General features: G+C 37.9%; 1 protein-coding gene across 2 annotated transcripts in view; it reads left to right on the top strand.

Moving 5' to 3' along the window:
* Window positions 1–6216: 6216 nt before the first annotated feature.
* Window positions 6217–16927, top strand: part of si (sucrase-isomaltase (alpha-glucosidase)) — a 70207-nt gene continuing 59496 nt past the window's right edge. Inside the window, exons 1-9 of one of the 2 annotated variants that reach the window (XM_053320434.1) lie at window positions 6217–6340; window positions 7623–7708; window positions 8076–8196; window positions 9472–9581; window positions 9878–10029; window positions 13094–13265; window positions 14746–14845; window positions 15408–15520; window positions 15667–15792. In XM_053320434.1, coding sequence (XP_053176409.1) covers window positions 6217–6340; window positions 7623–7708; window positions 8076–8196; window positions 9472–9581; window positions 9878–10029; window positions 13094–13265; window positions 14746–14845; window positions 15408–15520; window positions 15667–15792 — 1104 coding nt within the window. The remainder of the gene's footprint in view (window positions 6341–7622; window positions 7709–8075; window positions 8197–9471; window positions 9582–9877; window positions 10030–13093; window positions 13266–14745; window positions 14846–15407; window positions 15521–15666; window positions 15793–16927) is intronic. The other variant, XM_053320435.1, reaches the window with a different exon arrangement.

A 16927-nucleotide genomic window follows, 5' to 3' on the forward strand; every position in this document is an offset into this window, starting at 1 on the left:
CTGAAAAAAAATGAGAAAACTGTTTTGATTTGTTTTCACCAGATTTTAAAAACTCTATATTCTCCTAGCTGCATATACTGCTAACAGGCTTTTCACATGTAGAAGCCCAGGACATCAGGTTATTTAGTGGTGGTGCTGCGTGAGTGTTGTGTAGCATGTTTACATGGACTGTAATTACACCCCACCCACCTCCATCATCATTAAGCCACCACAACATAGATCCTTGTTAAGGAGGCAGAATCAAAGAAAGATACTTTACCACTGGGGTTACATTAGGTGTGAATGTACTATACCACAAGGGTGTCTACTGAAAACAGCACAATGTTGTTACTATTCCATAGGTTACATGTATTTTGACATTGCAAAATACAATTGGTAAGTGTAAGGTTCATAGTGTGTTAAGGTAGGCCACCCATGAGTCACGACGTTGTTGTTTTATCCCTGTAATCAACAACGCCCCTAAACAACAAATTCTCTGAGCAACAGCATCCATGTACTGTATGTAACAGTTAATTGAAATAATATGCATGGGAAACTGAATGATAACAAAATGGTCAAGTGTCAAGAATATTTTCTCATGTACGGGACTCTACTGCTGGACTTCTTACATCTGACAAGTGGAACCTTCCTGTGAAGAGATGACTCAACAGGAACAGTGTGGATGTGGAGGTGGTGGACCATGACATACCTCAGCAAGTATCAAGGTTAAAATTTGTGAACACAAATTAACTGTTGTCCTCAAATGAGTCATTTTTGAAATTCTTGTCCTCAATTGTATAATTCTGCAAAAAGATTACCGAAGAGAAGCTCTTTCCTATCCTTTAAATATATGTTTAAGGGATGTCAGAGACACAGAGTCATGTGGCTTCATCATAATCCTGCACTGTTTATTTTGCACTGCATGACACAGCCACACATTCACCTAACAGCCACACATAGCTAGCAAAGCACAAACAAAGAGTGGAATTAAAAATGCATGAGGGAGGAGAACAGAGTGGACAATGACAAATGGACTGAATACAATAACTCGACAATATTAGTTTGAGGAAATTGAATCAGTATTTTAAGTATAACATAGCTGCTAGCAAGCTGCTAACGCTCAGGGTGTTTGACCTCAGTATTGTACACAACAACCTGCTACTGCTCCTAAAACAACTTGAGGAAAATAATTGAGTAATGCATGTACACTTATTAAGGGATTTTAAATGATGGTGTTATTTTATCACAAAATGTAAATATAGACATGAGAGACTGCATGAAAATCACAGCTTGGAAAAGTCCCCTATCTCAAGCATGAGACTGATGGTCTGTAAATGCTTCCTGGTGACTTCATGAGTGAACATTTGGTATACCTTCATATGGTCAACTATTTATAGACCTTGCATGTATAACTGGAGAGAATAATTAAATGCAGAGACACATAGTCAGAGAGGCTAAGCCGGATAAAAATAGGTATAACAAACTTTATTGAGATCTTGAGTGTTTTATTGTGCAGAACAAAGCTGAATACAATTGAACAGTTACAAAATGAGGATGTTGATAATAAAACTTTGCAGAAGTAATAAAACAGAAAAAAATAGAAAATCATTGTACATGTGCTCCAACTCAACAACTTTAACAGCTAATGAAAGTTTTGGCATTTAAACTGTGAAGATGTCCAATCATTCATTGAATCATCATGAATTTAGATGATACATTATATTAACAATCCAGATACTGGTTCTCATGCTGGTGAAGGACCTTTGTCACATCCTCACAAGCAGAAACAAACACACACGCATGAGCACACATATACTGTATATAAGCTCAGTTGGCTGGCAGCTCTCAATGTTGAGTGCCTAGTTTTAAAGTGACTGGATCAATACAGGGGAGTGAATTGCCAATTTCAGTTTGTTCTACTGAGATCGGCTGCCGCTGCATTCTAGAGGGAGAGCACCTGAAATTGGCAGTGGCAGAGTGGAATTGGATTTGTAAGGAGAACAAAAAAAAAGTGTGAGTAGAATGATCAGAGAACAACTTGAACGCCCTGCATCTCCATTGCACATGCACGTACATGCACACTATTATGGCTGTACTCATGCTTTTGTTGCACACATGTACATACATCTTGGCCAAATTATGGGCACAGATATGCAAACCACTCTGTTCCCCATCTTTTACTGTCTTACTTCCACAGATCCACTCACACACACTCATCCAGAGCTCATCTCAGCTTCTTCGATCGTATACTCCATGGCAATCAAGCACTGTGTTGGAAGAGCAGATGATTGTGTCTCTAGATAGTGAATAGCTCATTCAGTTGATCCCCTCCATTCTGTTTATTGGGATGACATGGAGTTAAGCCATCACTAAACTACAGCATGCATTGGCATGGATGGAAGTCTGGCCATGGAAACCACACACAATTTAAACCATATCTTTCAGTCCTTTCTAGCCCTACAAGCTAAATCAACAGACAGCATGGACACTATGGCACTGGATCACAGAGAATCTTAGCTTCAGTCTGGACACTTCAAATGCCAGGCCCAGAAAACGTCACGGTCATGACACGATGTTCAAAGGCAGACTGCATCCTGTCATATTTCATTTCAGTTTGGGAAGCAAACAGCGGAACCATTGGTTTTGAGACAAAAAGTCAAATGCCTGCTTTTGGTTTTCTTTGGGTCCCAACGACTTGAATGTGTGCGGCGACCAGAGAGGAGGTGAGTGTCATGCATTGTTGCCACTGACCTGCTACATGATGATGATTTTGTTCTTGTGTTAATGTCACATCAGAGGGTGCAGTCATCTGTCTTCACTCCCCCCTGCACAGCCTGTAAAGCATTGTTACAAGAGCAAGACTGTCAAATGAGCAGTCGTTCTACACGGTAACTCTAATTCTGTGATCCCATGCAGAGCTTTGTAATGAGTTACCTTATTCCATTTTCACTCGATAGTTGTTGAAGACTTAGTGGAAGAGAAATGATCTCTTTGCTGCCCAGTGGAGTTTAGAAGAACATGCTGTCGGCAGAGTGTTCGTTCCAATTTCACATGCAGAGATGGGTGCTGGAGCAAAAACCACAATTAGACTCTTTAGATGTTTTGCTTGTGATCAAACATTTAGGACTCTGTTTTAAGCGCACAAGTGCAATGGCAAGCTACTAGTAGGTCATGAGCGCAATTTAAAGAACTACAGAAGCAGATTTTCATATAGTACTATACAGCTGAGGACAAGACTTACCAAATCATCTATTATATTACATTCTAAATGATTGCATGTAGTGTTACCAAAGTCCCAAATTTAACAGTCTTCACGCTCATTTAACACATTTACTGAATGGAGAGTAATTTATTGATTACTTATTAATACACACATTATTTAAACTAATTATTGCATTTGGTTAATTAATGTTTAAAGCATTATCCCACTGTTGCTTTGTGTTTGAAAGTGAAACACCAGCAAAATGACATTGACATGGTTCTGATCCATCCATCTTAGAGAACCAAAGTACCAACAACTCCCTTTTTGTGCTGCCTCATTTGATTGAACCTCCATTTTTATTTAGTCTTTCCTCTCACCTGTGCACCAGACACCAACAGCGTACAGCACCAGGCAAAAAAACTAACCTAAAAACCTACAGATGGGCAAAAATCATTTCTGGAAAATACAAAACTATGTGAGAACTGCTTGTGTTGGTCATTGCACGTCCACAAAAATAGGGCCCAAAGTCATCCATAATGTTTATTTAATTAAAGGGTGCCGCATTAACAAAATATACAGTGAGTATCAATGTAAATGATATTGTAACCTGTTATATAAAAATGAATAAATAAATAAATAATAAATGTGAAGCTTTAATCACAATATACCTATATGATTTTTACTTAGACATATAGTTGTTTGTTTTTGCTACTGTGACCAGAACTAATCAATTAATTAATCCTGTAATGTGTATGTGTGTGTGTGTGTGTGTGTGTGTGCACATGTGTGTCACAGACTGAGAAGTGGTGATGTGGCAGATAACCCAGTTACACTATTACCCACTCTGGTAAAGATTACACATGCTGAGTCACAGCTTACATAAAACAATAAATATACTCAATAATCTGTGGGTAAAATATAACCATACAAACACATATACACACACACACACACACATGGTTCCACAGGACACGGTCTTACTCTTTTTATGAAGACTTATCTTAACCTTAAACGTGATCACTACCTGCCCAACCCTAACCTTAATATAACCCTAAACCTAACTTAACTTCAAACCATGTCTTTGTCCTGAAATGACAGATTTATGTTTTTATATTAAGGGGAGTTGCTTTTTGCCCCCATTGTGTAAAAAAAGATTTACAGTATGTCCCCACAACACGAGGAATACCTAGTTCACACATACACACTCATAACTGTGAAATCAAACATGATAACAGGATTGATTGTAACAAGCTGATATGGGGATTTGGAGGCTGCAGTTGTTTTCTCACTGTAGATGGTTATCTTACATTTTATAGCTTTGGGCTCTGCATGCTGAGCCTATTTGTGTGTGTGCGGTGTGTGTGTGTGTGTGTGTGTGTGTGTGTGTGTGTGTGTGTGTGTGTGTGTGTATGTGGTGACACACACAAACACACTTAGCAGTAAAGGAGTGGTGAGCGCCTATGACCACAATACATCCTGAGATTATAAGGTGCTATCTTTGTTGAACTCAGAAACACTTTGAAGAGCACTTTGTGGGACATTGAAGTGGAACAAGGTAAGACTGCAGCTCAGGCTGTCAGGCTGCTCAACTAAAACTAAAAAAAAAAAGAGAACTATAATCTATTTTTTTATATTGCAGTTATTGCATTTTACAGCAAGTAAACAGTCATAGTTATTGTCAAATTCTAGCATTTGCTGATAGTACAACAATATGATAGTTCCCAATATGGTAAATGGTGGTAAATTGATGATAAATTAATACAAAAAACACCAAAGAGGCACAGTTTTTTTTTCTCAACTTTTTTGTAGCTTGCAGATGTCCATATTACTGTGGTCAGATTGTTACTAAGTTTGTTAATGATAATGTGGCTCTCTTTGCCAGTATAGTTAAATAATCTACAGTAAATTGCAATGCAGCCCAAAGGAACAGATGGCGATGGAGGACATTGAATACTGATGTGTAGTGAGATTTTTCTTTCTTTTTTTTTTCGTATGCTGATCCACGTTTTTATGCCAGTCTTAAACATAATTACAGGTGACAACCAGCCTCTTGGGTTGACATTAAATTTTAAAGTTATGCCTTAAAGTAACCAAGGAATTTAAGGTATTAAGATAAAGTTCAAATGAAATATCTGGTAATATTTTAACTGGCATTATCATGGGAGTGTCAACAGTGCAGCCATAAAGTTCCCCTGTGTGTTGCTTGCAGCTACATGTATCAGAATGTCTATGCAGTAAAATGATATGTGTGACAGCTATTTTTAGACACTATGAGCTAAGTGGAAGAAGACAGAGGCTAACAGGTTTGTACGATATAAATGTTTATGTGTCTTTATCTGTGTCTCAGCATAGCATTGTAAGTTAGCGCTGGTTCTGTATGACGTGCAGCTGACTGCAAACACACAGGGCCATGCACACGTCTGGCTCTCGTTCTCTTTCTCTCTGCCCTCGCCTGCTCTTCACAGCACATTAAACAGGATGGCTATAAGCTTCTCATTCACCCAAATAGGCACATACTCACACACACACACATACAGACATTCACCTTGTTTTTGTCTCCAAGAGTACATCAGAGTGAAGCCTGATTGCTTGAGTGATATGATGGATGTCTTTATGAAGCTCAGCCTGTCTGGCAGTTTTGTTAATTCCCTGTTTCTCTTTTTCTGTGTTTTCTCTCTCTCTCTCTTTCTCTCTCTCTCTCTCTCTCTCTCTCTCTCTTTCTCTCTCTCTCTCACCATGTTTAACTTTTTCAAAACTTTACATATTCTTTCTTAAGGTCCAAGGTTAATGCAAGGAAAATATACTGTATATGTGTATATCAGATATGAGTTTACTGTTTTGTGTTGTGTGTGTTTGTGTGTGTTTGTGTGTGTGTCCTGCCAATGGGCCTCATTAAGCTGAGAAGTTTTTCAGACCTTTCAGACCTTGCCTTTAGTAAACTTGGGTGTCATTAATGACTGTTAATGATGTTGGCCTTTCTAAACACTCTCTTGTGTGTGTGTGTGTGTGTTTGTGTGTGTGTTTGTGTTTGCTAGATGGGTAAAAGGAGGTTCTCGGGTTTGGAGGTGACCCTAATGGTCTTGTTTGCATTGATGTCAGTGGTAGCCGTCACTCTCGTAATTCTGTTTTTCACTGGAGAACCTGGCCTTACTAAAGATGGTAGGTGAACACACTTATATATACACACACACACTAATCATTTTTCATTCACATGTTTATAATTGCCAATTATATTGAATTAGAATGTCCAGATTCATAAGTGGACCTTGAAAGCTTATGGAAGATAAAGGTTTAGACATTATGAAACACTCCAAAGTATCTGATGAATACAATTTAGGCCACATTTACAAGACCATCTGACAAGACTGTTATAAAATGTATTTTCTGTGGTGGTTTACTTCAACAAGGACAATTTTCTTAATTATTTTTTTACGGCCTCACTCACATAAATTACATATTTTAATTAAATCATCTATACAAATAAAGAGACAGATGTAGTGCCATACCCAATCACTGGCGTATGCATCATTTCACATAAACAAATACATGCAGTATATGGAGGACACCTGATTTGGTCCCACATTATTCTTTATTTTGATTCTCATTAGCTTCCACAAAGTGCTTTCCTATCAGATTTTAGTGTCATGACTTGGTGTAATGGATTACAAATTCAAAATCAGTAAATGTAGTTAGTAATCCCAGTATTGCTCAGCTACAGATCAGTTTTGGAAGGTAGGCTATTGCTGTCTTGCTCAGAGTAGCATGAAGATTGATAACGATAAGGTTGATGGCCTTTTAGCTTGGTGTCCCTAACTAGACTAGCTAGACAGATGTGTCCAAAGTTGTCTTACATGCTGTCTCTTCATAACAGGGTAGCTAGCCACCTGTTCATTGTTAAGGTTGTGAGGACAGGAATTGTGAGATGTAGCATATCCTAACTAACAGCAGATTTTTTTATTATTTTTTATTTATTATTATTTTTTTATTTCATTGTTCTGGATTGTTACAAATAATAATAAACATTAATTTGCATAAAGCGAGCATAATATGTACCCCCCCCCCCATATTAACAAGAGTATTAAAAACTTGAAAAAAAATGTTTTAAAGTTTATTTAGAAAGAAAAGTGTGACTCATTTGCAATTAATCAGGAGTTAACTCATGACAATCATGTGATTAATTAATCTCAATTAACTATTTGAATGGATTGACAGCCCTAGTTAAAACATACAACTTTGGAGCTACTGAAAGGCAACGTTTGATATAAATAGAGTATTCAGTGAGTATAAGCCAAGAAAAAGTGATTACATTTCCCATAAAAAGATCACAAAAATAGCAACAGTGCATCTTCATCTATAGACAGTGATGTAATCACCATTGGAGATTAGATGATTTTTCTTTGTTTTAGTGCTGGAGAAAAGTAAACCTTTCATCTTTTGGCAGAAACTACAGAAGCATTCGTTCCTCAGTGTCCAACTATTCCTCTGGCCGAAAGAGTGGACTGTTTCCCTGATGCTGGAGCCTCAAAGGTATGAATGACTATCAATTCTAAATAATATGTATTTAAGTTTTTTCCAAAGATCAAAAAACAAAAGGGAAACAAAAGATCAAAAACTTTCCCCACAAAGACCTTGGTAGATGTTGAGACGGAGTTTTCATAAAACCTGATTCTTTTTACAACTCAGCTGTTACTGGAAGTATTGTCACAATTGAGTTATTGTTGCAGGTGACAATGATTCCTGTTACCCTGGTTATAATGAGATGATTCAAGCAATGATAATGATAGTGATGATAATTAAAGGCTGGCATTTCCATGATGGTGGTGTTTGTGGTAGTGGAAATGACAGTAATGGCAGTGTGGATGGTATAAAAATTGTGTCTATGTCATCTCAATAGCAACAATGTGAGCAGCGTGGATGTTGCTGGAGCCCACTGGATGAGAGAAATGTTCCCTGGTGTTTCTTCCCAACCAACCATGGATACACAGTGGAAGCAATGGAGCAACCAGATCCTTATGGTAAATCCTTATTTCCCCTTCTCTCTGCCCTGCATTCTCACTGTAGCGCTCGCCGACGGATGAAAATAATTTTGCTTTTTTATTAGCTTATTTTTCGAACTGCTCCACATTCCTCTTCCTCATATTTTTTCTTTTCCTATTCACTTTCTTTGCCTAAGGCGTGTCTGTCTGTGAAATATGACATGGATGGCATATCAGAAAACATGATTGACTTTGGAGAATGCAGGTTTTTCTATTTTCTGCTTGATTTCACTGCCTCACGTTAACACAGTTATTGTGTAAAGCAAGAAGGAACATTGGACATTTTAAAGTCTGAACACACATTTTCACTCACATTGTTGGAATAGCAAAATGAATAAATAGATTTTGTTGAATTAAAAAAAAAACAATATTTGGGGGGCTTGTTTTGTGTGGAAAAGGTGGTTACATACAAAAATAGAAAAGGCTTAGACAGAGAGGAACATTTCTTTTGGCCTGACCGAGTAAGGCTTGATGTTATTCAGCTTTAATCAACAGAAAAAAATGAAAGCACTCCTTTTTATATAAGTTAAATTGTCTTCAAATATTTTACATGGATTCAGCCATGGTATCGCTTTAGGCTACTATGCAAATTGCCTATTTACCTCAGAGGCAACTGAGGACTCAGGCTCTGTAAGCATATTGCACCCTTTGATCATATGGGTAAATGGATAACCTGGGAATACATCTGCTTGAATGCATTCCCAGCCCGGCTTGCCTGATGAGTTTTATGTGGAGTGCTCAAACTGCAAACTGTGGGTTGTTGCAGTTTCTTTTTTATTGTTGCTGTTCAGTCGTCAATGTAAGATTAGATATTTCACATGTAGTGATTAAATGTGTTTTAATGCTGATTGAATAAGTAATAAAATGGCTGCAAGGTTCATCATTCTGTAGTTCCTGTATGACAGTGTGGCACATTGAGTTCATGACAAGGCCTCTTGATTATTACACACCATTAATTAGCATTAAATGTTATTAAAGTATATTGGTCAGAATTCTTTTGGAAATGTGAACATAAGTATTTAACTAGACAGTGAAGAAGAAACACAACATATTTTTGGAAATGATCTTAACTGACTCCAGCTCTTTGACCAAAATAACCAAGGCTATAATAGTAACACTATAGTACAGAAATAGTATAATAGCACTATGTCATTTCATCTTTATCTTTGGGGTTTAGTTGTTAAATGTGATATATATTTTTACTGCATTATAACCTTTACTATAACCTTTGCTTTTGTTATGTTTGAAATGCAGTAATGAAAGCCAACCTGAAGAGAATGGCCTCTCCTTCTTTATTCAAGGCGCATATTGAAGAGCTGTCACTTCATGCAGAAATGCAGTCAAACAATCGACTCCGATTTAAGGTACAAACTCACACAAAAGCCGCCTCTCTCTCCTTGTCTGTCTCTGTTAAACACCTTTTTTTTTTGCTTGCACACAAATTTACACTCAGATGTACACTCACACATTTAGACTGTGACAAAGGAAGGATAAATAGTCCACTCAAATTAATTTCCAAAAGCAGTTTTATCAAAGCATGTTTAACACAACAGTTTTACAGAACAAAAGAGGACAAGAATAGCGAACTGCAACAACACAAAGTACAAACATCACTGGGAGATATGAGGCCACACACTCAAACTCTCTTTCCTCTCCTCAGATCTTTGATGCCCACAAGCAGAGGTTTGAGGTCCCCCATGAGCATGTAAGCAGCCTAAACAGTCACCCATCCAGCCCCATCAGCAACACACTGGAGATCACACAGAAACCCTTTGGTCTTATTGTGCGCAGGAAAGAGAACAAAAAAGTCCTGTGAGTGCTCACTATATTGTGTCTTTGTTTGTGTTTGACTGGGGAGGGAGATATAAGAAAAGCAATATAACATTATTTGCCATGTAGACAGTGAAGGAAATAGAAAATATATTATTCCATCCATGCATACAGTATATGTGCACTATGTATGTATGTATGGAGTATACTATGACTGCACCTGTAGCTGAGGATGAGGGCATTACTACATTGTTAATGTGGAAGGAATATTGTTATGGTGAATATTATGAATCTGTGACTGCAATTACTGTTCACAGTAGACAATGTTGATGTAATTCTGGAGGCAAAATAACCATCATAATGCCCCCAAAAATTATAAGTCAAGCTAAGTTGTTGAATATTTGATTCATCCATCTGCCAGAAATGTGCAGTCTTCTCACAGTAACATTGTTGATGTTTGTCAGTAATTTACCAATGATTCAGTGTATCTCAGTTGATAAAAATGAGGTCGAAAAGGTGCTACGTGTGCCACAAGTGCACATTGTTATGCATTATTCACACATAATATGACTTCCATGTTCCCTATTAGTTTCCCAGAGCAACAGGTAATTAGGTTCATGTTGGTCCAAGCACTCCGGGGTAACTTAACCCAGGTGTGCTTGAAGCAACATGATATCACTCAGAGCCCTGGGCGACATCACAATGATCAATGACCCCTCTAAGATGCGTTCACCAAAACACACACACACACACACAGTTCCCATTAAGCACCACCAGGCATTAAACAATTATTATCATGCATACTATGTAGAATATGGCACTGTTTGACAAATAGGGCTTGTGCAGGGACAAGTATCCTTGTTACTGCAAGTAAGCGATGCATGGAGGTAAATACCTCAAGTATGACTTTATGCACTAATGGCATGCTCTGCTGTTGTGGATAAGAGCTGATTGCCATTTATAGCAAATGACAAACTTATCCGCAGGTAAAAGTTTAATTTACTTTACTCTAGATGGAAAAGGTAATCTAGAAGGTGAAAGATAAAACTACATAATAAATATAATTGAGTTTTTCATTTTGCTAGACTTGACTAGACATTCAATGAAACATGAGACCAGCTAGACATTAAGACTGATAAGCAAGTAAAAGTGTACGATCCACATGATACACTAGCTAACTCTGATTCAATGTACTCTGATTGTACTGTTCAATAGTACTGCAGGGATCCTTAGTCTTCACACTGGAGGAAGCCATTTTCATAGTAAAAAAAACAAACAAACAAAAACCTCCATGTGTTCACTGTCTTTTACAGTCTTCACGTGTGGCTACACACAGCTGGAGTGTCATTGCTATGTCAACCTTTAGTTTTTCCCAGTAACTTATATCACTTACTGGTTAATGAAGCAGCATTGCACTTTAAACGACCTTCAACCAGAGGCAATGAGATTGCTCTGGAGATTTGTTGAAGATTAGCTACCATTTAGTAACCAAATTGTACTCACTCTCTTTTGCTCTCATAACCGTGTTTATGAGGCCACTTGTTATGTGAATTATGACCATCACTCAAGTGTGTTTTCCACTCTATTCAGGTGATAAGTCAGACTTTAGGCCTTCAAAATGGTTTATTTATCTCCTTCCATTTCTTCTGTGCAGTATACTCATCTTAACTTTGAGAATGGACAGCTATATGGAGCTACCTAGGGACCCATTTTACTTTTGAAGTCAAGGCAGTTGTTTGTATCAGTTGCTGGAATACACACAACTCATATTAACATCCAAACCACCAAATACATTCTTAACATTTTCCAGGAGATTTTTATAAACTGTTCTCTAGAGTATCATGAAGACAGAGTACCAGCATTAACATATAAGGAGACCTATTTGGGAGTGGGGAGGGTTGTGTGCACTGGATTTCACGTAACTTTAAAGTGGATTTAACATGTTTAGGATATAATGTGAAAATAATGGAACAGGTAGTTGAGAAAACATTCAGCTAAATGTTGATAGCTAATAGCTTTGTTGTGTGATTATGTGTCATTTAAAATGGCCTTTAGTTCAGACTCATTTATAAGCAGCATTGTGTGAACTCAGCAGAAAACAGGTCTAATTAAAAAAATGTAGGTCAAACATTTGTTGTTATTACCTGCCATTTAACTGTGGTCTGATGTTGGCTAACGTTTTTTTTTTGGCTCAGTTGCATTTGATTTTGATACCATAATGTTACATGGTCCACTCTCACCACTTTGCCAACTTCAATTTTGAAAACTGAAGTAAAGTCCAGAGTGAACGTGAGCTGTCAGGCACTCCAAGCTGTCACATTTCATTCTCATCATGGGCAATATTACAATCAATGTTTTATGATATTTATCAATGTTTTATATTAGCTATATAATCACATGATCAAGAATGTGACTTCTTGATGACCCACACATTAGCGTGATAATCAGATTTAAATATTTACTTTTCATGCCATAAAACCCTCAATAGGATGTAATTAAATGTTAATTATGGTATGACTAGAAATCTAACGTTTATTAATAGACTGAACGTGACAGTGTGTCCGAGTGATCTGTCTTAATCTGTCTGGTTGGTGTGTGGGCGTTCGATTCTTGTCATAAAAACTACATGTAAATAGATAAGTTCACTGATAACTGTCTCCTTGTCATCCTACTGAGTCTGACTGAAAGCAGCCACTTTCTCAATGTGCTACTATTGAAGACTACTGGGTTATTATGATTATAAGCTCCCAACTCTCCTTGTATATGTTGTGTCTATATGTTTGTTTTGGCAGGTTATTGCACCTAGAGCAGGTTTAGTATTTCACCTACCTGTGTATGTCTTGTTTTGAAGGCTAGAGAAATGCTACCTAGAGGCCCTATTAGAGTTTGATTGGATGGTCTTTCTTTTCACTGGTTTTTCTTTCTACTCCTCCACACATCCCTGTCTTGTTCCCACTCCCACTGTCTCAACCCAATGCATCTCACGCTCACTCTCTGACTACCCTCCTTTTCTACGTCGGTCTGCCCTCTCACCTCCATGGATTGACCTGTTCTTTTGTTTTTGTCTCCTGTTCTATTCTTCCTTAAAAAAATATAATACATTCAGGTTTGACACTACAATGGCTCCACTGGTGTTTGAAGACCAGTACCTACAGTTGTCTGCTAAGCTTCCATCCCATAACATTTATGGCTTGGGAGAGCATGTGCATAAACAGTATCGCCATGACACAAACTGGAAAACCTGGCCTATCTTCACCAGAGATGCTTTTCCTAATGGGGTGAGGACGATAACACACATACAATAAACACTCACACACAAAGTTAATGCATTAATAAGTTCATGTTAATGGCATTCTTGTTGTTTTTTGACACACACGTTCTGTTTGACCCTTGGCCCGGCCCGTAGTTTGGGAAATAAGTAAGAGATAGAGTAAGAATAAGAATAAGAGAATATGAATAATCTTTATTGCCAATGAAATTCTGTGAAATTCTGTTGCAGCAGTCCTCCAGCTGCCTTATAAATATTAATATAAATATAAATATAAAAATATAAAACAAAACAAAGAAACATATATACAATAGGGCACAGTAGTAACATTTTGGATAACAAGCAGAATAAAGAAAAGGGTCTTATGAACGGTAAATTCACCTTCAAAGCCCTGCCAGATGTTCTATTGATATAACCAAATTTATTTTCATTATTTTCAATGTGAATTGAGTTACCACTGGAGTACATTTAGTCTCAAATACCTACTACTGGCCAAGCATACAGCTGATACAGAGAGCCTTCCTCCTGCTCGCCAAAGGCAGACCCTCGTCCTCCACAATGTTAACTGGCATGCATGCTGTAGCAACCAATTTAGCTATTGCTGTTGAACGTTTGTTGCTTGTAGAGTTGTTCATGTGTCTCCGATGCAAACTATCTAGTGTGGTCTGCCTTTGGCGTGCAGGAGGAGGGCTCTCTGTAACAGCTGTATGTTTGGCCAGCCAGTGGTTTGTCATGTATAATCTTTAAGCATGCAGTACAGTATTTCATTGTTCTGGATTGTTTCAATAATAATACACACACATTTGCATAAAGCAACCATTTCTCCCATGTTGATAAGAGTATTAAACACTTGAAAAGTATCCTTTTAAAGTACATTTAGAAAAAATAAAAAAAGTACGATAAATTTGTGATTAATTGTGAGTTAACTCAAGACAATCATGTGATTATTGCAATTAAAATTTTTAATTGATTGACAGCCATGATATATATATATATACAAAGTTTGGACACACTTTCTCATTGAAGTGAATGGGAAGGTGTGTCCAGACTTTTGACTGGTACTGTATGTATTTCCACTATCTCAAACAGGTTTGAGATGCAATTATCCATGTATACATACCTACACATGTACATACTGATAAATACAGTGTATACTGTTGTTGCATCTATGAAAACATATGGTTGACGGTTGACTTATCATGTGCTCAAAGGTTTCCAGTTGACTAGTCAGGATGTGTGTGTGTGTGTGTGTGTGTGTGTGTGTGTGTGTGTGTGTGTGTGTGTGTACATGTGTCTAAGTGGCATGTTTATGTGTGTGCTTGTTACATGTGTATTCTCTTTCCCAAAGGGCTTATAATTGAATATGTTGTAAGCTGATTAAGTGGTGAAGTCACCCCCCCCCAGCTTCAGTGAGTCTCCCACTTCCCTTCTGTGCCTCACACCTCTTCCCTATATCCCTTGATCCATTTGTCTCGCTGCCTTCCCTGCAGGGAACACATAACCTCTATGGACACTATCCCTTCTTCCTCTGTCTTGAAGATGAGAGTGGAAAGTCATTCGGGGTCTTCCTAATGAACAGCAATGCTATGGGTAAACATAAACACACACATACACACGCACATACGCCGAAAAGGCAGTAGTGTGTTTAAGAAGGTAGGATCAGTACATACTGTCAATGACAAACTGTACTTTGTTATACAGTCATATGATTATACAGTACGATACTCAGGTAGATACACATACACAGGCACCCCCAATAGTACAGTGAATAGATAAATAAATAAAAACGTTTAAAATGATTCAAGGGCACATCAGCCATGAACCATGCCCCATTTTCCTAACACTAATGGATCTACTGTTGCCTCAATCAAAAAATTGTGCTGACAAATCAAAGAGAATATTGCATGACCGTTTCATAAATGTCTCTACAAAGAAGATGAGTGAAAGCAAAAGGAATGCCTGCTGACATGTTTCTCTTGTTCATGTCTAAAGCCTTCTTATATAAAAGCTGTTTTGTAAGACACTGTATTCTTAAAACAGAGGTTATGCTAGTCCAAAGTTGTCTGAGAGGGTATTTTAGGGTTATGATTTATAGTTAAGAGTAGTATTAACACATTTTACAGCTTGTCTACCTTTTGTGTCCTATTTTTAGAGGTGATTTTGCAGCCCGCTCCAGCTGTGACCTACAGAACGATTGGAGGAGTCCTTGACTTCTATATCCTTTTTGGAGACACACCAGAACAAGTGGTGCAGGAGTTTCTTGAGGTGAGGTGCACACATAATTGCTTGTGATTTTCCAAAGGCAACAAGATATACAGGGCATGTTTTGTGTGCGAGTCTGTTGTACTGTGTTTTGTTAGTTGCCTTGGCACGGCAAATGCATTTAAAATATGTCCAATTATGTTGTCCAGCTCATTGGCAGGCCTGTCATTCCTCCCTACTGGTCACTGGGTTTCCAGCTTTCTCGGTGGGATTATGGAAGCCTGAATGAGGTCAAGAAAACAGTGGAGCGGAATCGTGCTGTGGGCATCCCATATGTAAGATTCTTTCTGCTTGATTTTCTTTCTTTTTCTATTAATTTTTCAGGTTTTCAGTACGCACTATGTCAGACAAATATATTTATAATTGCTATCGAAACTATTGCTGCCCCCTATCCCCTAACAATTGTTTTTCAAATGTATATGATTATTTATGATATTTTAAGGATTTCAGGTGCATACATAGCTTCACGTGTTTGGCAATTTTATATTCACTATCTAATGCTTTAAAACTTGAGCATATGAATTCCAGTCACATTTTTGTTTGTGCTGTGTTTATTATCACAATAAAAATGAACCATAAATTCAGTCTAGGTGTAAGGTTTGGCTGCAGGTTCTCTAGTCTATTCATATGGGCTTGATGCCTAGACAAAGAGAAATAGGCAATCTGCTACTGAGAGACTATGGTTAAATCTGGCCTTAGACCATTATCAATAAACTACTGTAAAGTCTGGAACATGAAAATGTGTTTTTTATTGATACTGGTTGGTCTTATCTATCTGAATCATTGATTTTCTTTGCACAGCAGGAAGTGGAAGCAGGGAGTAGAGCGGAGGCAAGTTTTTATGTTTGACCTCAGAAGTCAAATGTTAAAAGAGGTTGCAGGCTTTTCCTTTTCTGAAGACATTATATGCATTTCAAAAGGCCAACACTGTGAAATCATGCAGTGATAATACAGGATATGTGCTGTGGCGAATTTCTTTAGCTGCCACCACAGCTGAATAGCTTTTTGGGGATGGGGGGCAGGGTTGGTGGTGGTGAGGGGAATCAATACTTCACCTTGTGCACCTCTTGTTAAATTTGAACCATTCATGCACTACTGTGTGGTTCCAGAGGCAAGAGCCTTAACCACTACACTATCTGCGGAGACGTGATATGAAGGTTGAAGCAGGAGTTCGACAGACAGTCAGAGTGATAGGGATGGCCTTTAGCTTAGACGGGGTAATCCAGCTTTCTGTCAAATAATGGAGAGTCTGCGAGGCTCTATAGGTTCAATCCCGGGACCACTATTTTTCAAGCATCACTGAATGTTAGTGTTGATCAAAGATCAATCGACTGGGTTCCTTTCATTATCTCATTCATCCTGATCTGAATGTTAAAACTACTCCAACACCTCTTCCCTTCTGAGACACTT

The sequence above is a fragment of the Scomber japonicus genome, chromosome 6 (assembly GCF_027409825.1).
Source record: "Scomber japonicus isolate fScoJap1 chromosome 6, fScoJap1.pri, whole genome shotgun sequence".
In the NCBI taxonomy this organism is placed as follows: Eukaryota; Metazoa; Chordata; class Actinopteri; order Scombriformes; family Scombridae; genus Scomber; species Scomber japonicus.